This window comes from Podarcis vaucheri (genome assembly GCF_965113315.1).
Source record: "Podarcis vaucheri genome assembly, chromosome: 7".
Taxonomy (NCBI): domain Eukaryota; kingdom Metazoa; phylum Chordata; class Lepidosauria; order Squamata; family Lacertidae; genus Podarcis; species Podarcis vaucheri.
In genome coordinates, this window is record NC_138765.1 from 67,866,073 (window position 1) to 67,873,604 (window position 7,532).

The window sequence follows — 7,532 nt, forward strand, 5'->3', positions numbered from 1 at the left end:
CATGAATGTATCCCATAATGATAAATCTATGTTTGACAAACTGATACCAAGAAAGCTTGTAGTTTTTGGTCTAGAGAGAAGATGGCGTGAAAGACGTTTATCAAATTATGTGCAGCATGGAGAAAGTGGATTGGGAAAATTCATGGATGGATATCAATGGCTACTTGCCAACAATAGCTATGCTCTGCCTCCAGGGTCAGATGCAGCAATGCTTCTGAATACCAGTTGCTGGAAACAGTAGGAGGGGAGAGAGAGCTCTGGTGCTCAGGTCCTGCTTGCTAGTTTCGCCGCAGGCCCCTTGTTGGCCACTTTGAAAACAGGATGCTGGACTAGACGGGCCGCCGGCCTGATCCAGCAGGCTCTTCTTAAATTCTCATCATAGAACAATACATGCATTTAACAAACAAACAAACATGATTTTTTCTTTATTTTTATTTGTGTATCAAATCCATTATTATATACAGGCTTAAAGTGCTGTCCGGTCTTTGGCTCAAGCCACGCCGGATTTGTGCAAGTCACAGACCAGGGGGAAGAAAAAGACAATTGAACAACCCGCGGGGTTTACTGGCCTTCCATCCCGCCCCCCATTGTGGCTATGGGAGGAAGAAAGGAGATGTCTGGAGAGAGAGAGAGAGAGAGCAGGAAGTCTCCCCAGACCCTTGATGCTCCTCAGAAAGAGTTAGCAGTTTTCTCCAGGCAACTGATACCTGACTCTGAATGAAAAGAAAGACACATTACTCTGTTGCATGCACACATGTTCAGAGTAAGAAATCACCTGCCCTCAGAGGAGTCCCTCTCACATGTCTCTGCACGAGTCCATGTCATGGGTGCTCCTCCCGATTGGAAGGAGGTGGTCCTATATTGTCTAAAGGAACATATGACAAGTGTTCCAACTGCTGTGATCCAACCACAGTTGGACCTAGCTCAGGATCATCTATAATGACTGGCAGCAGCTCTCTCCAGGGTTTCTGGAGGGGGAGCATTCCCAACCTTCCCTGGAGATTGAATCTAGAACCTTCTGCATGCAGAGCAGATGCTCTATCACGGAGTGATCCTTCCCTAAACAGAACACAGGGAACTGCCATGCAGAGGCACAGCAGGCAGCTTCATCTGAGGGCAGGTCATTCAACTGGGTCAGGAGCGACTAGGAACGATCCAATCACACCTGAATTACCAGGTAAACGTTATTTATGCCCAGCTGAGGCTGGCTGGAAGGCTAGAGCAGCACATCATTCTTAGACACAGCCGTTTCTGCAGGCGGATCTCTCTCTGCACATCGGCAATCCTTTCGCAGCACAGGGCTCTGCTCCAGCCACTCCCCGTCCGAAAACGGGTGCCGTACAGAGAAAACAGGAGCACGCAGGGCTCTCAGTTTTAAGCCGAGAAGTTCTGTGGCTCTACCAAGGTCTCCAGAGTGCTGTTTGTGGTGAAGGGGCTTCCTGGACCCTTCTAGGTGGGCATGGGGCCCTCTCCAAGCCTGGCTCTTTGGACAAGTCTGCTGGGCTGGAACAGTCCCGAAGCCAGCCCTGCTGCGCAAAGGCCTGCTGGAGATGCCCAAGGAGGGTGCTGCAGGCCTCACGGTTCAGGAAGTTGTATTTAGGAAGGAGGGTGGCAAGGCGGGACAGGCAGGTGTGGTAGCCGTCACAGAAACTGTCTGCAGAGCCTGTGGTGGGGAAAGAGAAATCTGTCATGCCATCTGTCAGGGATTCCTTAGTTGCGATTCCTGCTTTGCAAGGGGTTGGATTATAAATGGCCCTCAGGGTCCCTTCCAACTCTACAATTCTGTGAGAGCCAGCTTGGTGTAGTGGTTAAGAGTGGTAGACTCGTGATCTGGTGAACCAGGTTCGATTCACGGCTCCTCCACATGCAGCTGCTGGGTGACCTTGGGTAGTTACACTTCTCTTAAGTCTCTCAGCCCCACTCGCCTCACAGAGTGTTTGTTGTGGGGGAAGAAGGGAAAGGAGAATGTTAGCCGCTTTGAGACTCCTTCAGGTAGTGATAAAGCGGGATATCAAATCCAAACTCTTCCTCTTCTGTGTCTGTGAGCTGGGTACCAGTGCCAGCCACAGAAAGTAATACAACACACATTATTCTTTGTTGAACTTACAGCACCCACTCAGAGGTCAGCAACAGGGGGTTGGACTGGATGACCCTCAGGGGACCCTTCCAACTCTACAGTTCTTTGATTTTATGATTTTATGAACAGAGAATACCCTGCCTTCCATGCTTAAAGTACCACACTTCCCAGGATTCTTTTGGGAGGGAACTGTGATGATTTAACTGGTATAAGCATGTTATTGCTTTGCTCAGATAATTTCTCCCTGTAATTTGTTTTGGTGTAAATAGGGAAATTTGACAGTACTGAGGACATGTTGCCAAATGAAGCATGGACCTCATCTATCCCATCATGCAACACCATCATTTATCCCATTTATCTCATTTCCCCCCTCTTATTTTCCCCAAAATCAGTTTTAGACTAAGTTCATTCGGAGCAGAGACTCCAGGATCTTTGAATTCCACCCACAAAGCCCTATGTGCTGTATTATCAATATAGAGTTAAGGTCTCAGCCAGGTAGGAATTCTTCTCAAAGATTTTGCCCATGTCTCCTAAATTCTGGCTAGGGGAGAGAGCAGAGACCAAATGGTCTGACTTCCCTATAAAGTAGCCTCATGAGGTCTGATGAGCAGGTTGTAACTGAGTCAGATCCTGGGTCAATCTAGGTCAGTGCTGTCAGCGCTGATTGACAAGAGGCTCTCTGTGGCAGAGAACCTTCCCGCTGATGACAGCAACCCCTCTTCGGCTGAGTTCTCTCCTGTGCTCCTGGGGCACATTTGCATCATATATCTAAAGAACTATCATACCGCTTGAAATATACTCAGAGTCAAGAGTGGATTTCATGCTCTTTATTCAGCTCATAGTGGTGAGGAGGAATGAAAGTTTCCCCAAAATATCTGCTTTATATACATTATTTACACAACGGGCTGCATGTGATTGGCTAATTCTAGGATTCTCCTGTAGGCCAATCAGGTTGTGGATTCACTTCCACATGGAGCTGGATTGGGTGGCTCCTGCGGACTAATCATACTGCTGCATTCTGGATCCTGTTGTTCTAGGACCAATCAGACTGCTGCATTCTGAATCCTATTGTTCTAGGACCAATCAGACTGCTGCATTTTGGATCCTATTCAACCTAGTACATAACACCGCTTTAAACAGGCATGGCTTCCCCCAAAGAATTCTGGGAGCTGTAGTTTGTTCAGGGTGCTAAGAGTTGCTATTCCTCCTCACATAGCTGTCACTCTCTGAGTGGTCTAACATTCAATCCCTCTTCAAAGGGAACTCTGGGTATTGTTACTCTCAGTGCCTTTAAGAAACTGCAGCTCTCAGGAGTCTTTAGGGGAAGCCACGACTGTTCAAATTGGCATCATAGTGTTTTAATTGTATGGTGTGGAAGATCCATTCAGCCCCTCTTCTCTGCCAACCACCTTTACTGGTTCAGACAAGCTCAGTCCTTGCTCAAGTGTTTACACACAGGGCTGTTGTGAGGGACTGGCCCAGGCATGCTAAGCACCAGTTTCTTGCACTGGGCCCCTAGATCTCTAGCCTCTTCTAACACTTAAAAAAACCAAAAACAAAACAAAACTGGGATCTATTCCCACATTCATCGGTCAGCTCCCCTGTGTTGGATAATTCAGTTGTAAGAAATTAAGTGATGCCATTTCGTGCATCATGTGTGAATGTCACATCACTCACCAGAGACGGAAGCGCAAGGGGTTGGAAGCTCCTTGAGGAACTGGACAGTCATCTCTAAGATGTCGGCCTTCTCCAGCTTGGAATAGCGAGAGCTCTGGAAAGGAAAGGGAGCAAGAGAGGGTTGCTTTAGGAGTCTCAAAAGCAAGAAAAGGCACAGAGGATGTTGCAAAGGGACCCAGAGATACCAAGTAGTGAAGAGATGAGAAAAGGAAGAGGATTTTGGATGTGAATAGGAAAGAGTGGGCACCCATCTAATGGAGGCTAATGGCAGGGAGACACTAGGTGGGATGGAGCCACAGAGAGAAAAGATTGCCGGTTCAGCCAGAATAACTTTTCTGTGCAAACCTTCAATACCAGAATGTGAACCTGTGCTCCACCCCTAAGTATGCTCGATGTCAAACTCCTTTCATCCCTGACTACTGGCTGAGCTGGCTAACCTGATGGGAGTCCAATAACATCGGGGGGGGGGTGTAGGTTTCCAGCCCCCCAACTAAACCATGGATAGGGCAAATCCATGGAAAAAAGACTGAGGGAAATAAATGTGGTCTCCAATTATTGAGGGAATATGCCTTGAATCCAGGTGAGAGCTCTGGCTAGCCCACCAGTGTGGAATATGGAGTGCTCTAGATGTTGAACTCAGGATGGGCAATGGCTAGAACATGATAAGAGATTGCTGGATCAAGCCCGAGGCCCCTCTAGTCCAGCATTCTATTCTCACATGGGCCAGCCTGATGCCTTTAGGAAACCCATAGCTCTTTCCCCTCCTGCAGCTTCCTGAAGCAATACTGACTCCCAACAGTGAAACTAGCATTTCAGGCTAGTAGCTATGGATAGCATTCCTCCTCCTCCATGAATCTAATCCTCTGTTAAAGTCTGCGGCCCTCATTGCCTCTAGTGGGACTGAGTTCCATAGTTTAACTATGTGCTGTGTGGAAGAAGGACTTGATTTCATCTTTCCTGAATCTTCCAGCATTCAGCTTCATTGAATGTCCAGGAGTTTGAGAGTTACAAGAGAGGAAGAACAATATTATCTCTACCCACTTACTCTATGCCATGCATAATTTTATATCTATGTAATACAATTACTACCTTGCTTATTGTAAAAACAAACCAAAACCCCTCAAAACAGTTTACAAAAAGTTAAAACAAAATCAAGAGAAATTTACAACTGTGCTTTAAAACATACAGAAGTCTAAACACTAAAACAGATTGAAAACAAAGCTATAAACTTCTATTCTGTTGCCTGTTGCCTAAACAATGAAGTCCCAAAACCTGCAATTTTCCCACATAAGGGCATTGCTCCATCCCACTGATCATTTTGGTTGCCCTTTTCCAAACCTTCTCCAACTCCACAATACCTTTTTTCTGAGGAGGGGTGATCTGAACGGGGCACAGCATTGCAGAAAAGCAGTTGCACCACTGATTTCCTTGAGGATATTGGCAGTTTTATTTTCAGCTCCCTTCCTTAGGATCCCTGGCATGCCCACTGGGTCATGAAGGATGGCAGTCTAAGTCCTACAGCATCTAGGCAACGTTTCCCAAAATTGGGTCTGCAGCTGTTTTTGGACTACAGTTCTCATCATCCTTGACCTGCTAGCTAGGGTTGATGGGAGTTGTAGTCCAAAAAAAGCAGGAGACCTTCGGGAAACCCTGTTCTAGAGGGCACCCGTCTCTTTGGCCCGATCCTGCAAAGTTCTTACTATAGAAGCTTTCTAGTACTGGCAGGGGGTGCCAACGGGGGCGCGACTGGAAGGGCGGGCTACAAAAAGCGCTCTGCAGAGGCTCAGAGGCGCTGTGTGTGTGTGTTCTTCCTGTGCTGCAGGGAGAGCCAGGACTGAGCGCCACTTACGTCTTTCCCGATGAGAGGTAGGATGAGGGTCTTGAGCTGGTTGAGGCTGTCGTTGATGCGCGCCCGGCGGCGCTTCTCCATCAGCGGCTTGAGGCTCTGCGGGAGGAGAAGCCAGTCAGTCCGACGGGACGGGAGCAAAAGGAGAAGGAAGAGGAGGAGGAGAAGGGGATCCCTCCCCGGGGAAAAAGGCTGGGGAGCGGGGACTGCCTTTGCGGCCCTCACCTTTCTCAGCTGGGTGGCCTCGCCAGTTTTCTTCGGGGAGCCCATCTTGGGGCCGTAAGTCCTCGACGGCGCGTCGGAGCTGAGCGGCGGCATGGAGCGAGGTGGCTGTCGGAGCGGACGCCCAGAGACAGAGAGAGCGTGCTCAGCGAGCGAGCGAGGAGCGAGGAGGCGGCGGATTCAGCACTCCCCGCCCGCCAGAGCCGCTTTTATTGCAGCCGTCCTGCCCCTTCGCGTCCCCGCCCCGTCGCTCCGCCCTGGGCCACCGCGTCGCCGGGGGACGCCCCAGTCCCGCGCTGAGTCCCAGCCCATCTGCTCCGGGGAAGCCGCTTAATCTGCCGCTCCCTTTTGCACTCAAAATCCCTCCTGATGCCTCCTGGCCCTTTGGGAGAGTTACTCGGGGAAGCACCTCTGCAGCTGAGCAACTGTGCTCAGTCCAGACCTCTCACGGGGCACCTTGGAAAGTTTTATCGTGGCCAGTCAGGGGCATTTCTTACTGCCACCCCCTCGATATTATTATTATTAATAATAACAACAACAACAACTACCAAAGTGTTTGCATTTGCTTTGCATCGCCAACAACTCCAGGTACAGCTGAGAGCGATTCAGACCTGAATTCCTGGAAAGTCACTGCCAGGCAATGTAGATATTGATATTATTAGCTATGGATCTAATAATAATAATAATGATAATCACAATAACAGTAGCAACAACTATTATTATTTTCTGGAGGCCCCATCCCACCCACGCACTAGGCCTTAGCAATGACTCCCTGAAAAGAAAAACTCTGTTGCAAGTACTGATTATTATTTCACAACATTGTTGTTGGTGGTGGTGTTTAGTTGTTTAGTCATGTCCGACTCTTCGTGACCCCATGGACCAGAGCACGCCAGGCCCTCCTGTCTTCCACTGCCTCCCACAGTTTGGTCAAACTCATGTTGGTAGCTTTGAGAACACCGTCTCGTCCTCTGTCGTCCCCTTCTCCTTGTGACCTCCATCTTTCCCAAAATCAGGGTCTTTTCCAGGGAGTCTTCTCTTCTCATGAGGTGGCCAAAGTACTGGAGCCTCAGCTTCACGATCTGTCCTTCCAGTGAGCACTCAGGGCTGATTTCCTTCAGAATGGAGAGGTTTGATCTTCTTGCAGTCCATGAGACTCTCAAGAGTCTCCTCCAGCACCAATTGCACAATATATAGAACCACAAAATTTGTTAAACAGGCTGTGGAGAAGCATCTGAAGATCACATAGGTTAAAATAATGTTTTGCTCTGTTTTTACAGGGTTTCTTTGTTATTGTTAACAAAAAAAGTATTCTGTATGTGCTTCTTCTGCTGCTTACCTTTGCTTAGTGATGTGTGTTTTAGTATGAGTGTGTACTCAGTCTGCTTGACCAAAGAACAATAAGCTAAGAATTATAGAATCATACCATTCATCTAATTAATAATCAGCCCTTCACCCTAAGGTCCCAGGGCAGATTACAACAATTACAACACAACACTGGCCTAGATGGAACAGTGGCCTAGTACCTGCAAAGGAAACCTTTTGTTTTTAATACAGTGGTACCTCGGGTTAAGTATTCGTTCTGGAGGTCCATTCTTAACCTGAAACTGTTCTTAACCTGAAGCACCACTTTAGCTAATGGGGCCTCCCGCTGCCGCCACGCCGCCAGAGCCTGATTTCTGTTCTTATCCTGAAGCAAAGTTCTTAACCTGA

General features: G+C 48.2%; 1 protein-coding gene across 1 annotated transcript; it reads right to left on the bottom strand.

Annotated features, from left to right (window-relative positions):
- Positions 1–1,314: 1,314 nt before the first annotated feature.
- On the bottom strand, positions 1,315–5,991 carry HES2 (hes family bHLH transcription factor 2). Its single transcript, XM_082233290.1, has 4 exons — positions 5,826–5,991; positions 5,604–5,699; positions 3,755–3,848; positions 1,315–1,663 (listed from the first exon to the last, which is right to left on the bottom strand). Exons 1-4 carry the CDS (start codon positions 5,916–5,918, stop codon positions 1,398–1,400), a joined length of 549 nt encoding a protein of 182 aa, XP_082089416.1. The 5' UTR covers positions 5,919–5,991; the 3' UTR covers positions 1,315–1,397.
- Between the last annotated feature and the right edge of the window lie 1,541 nt (positions 5,992–7,532).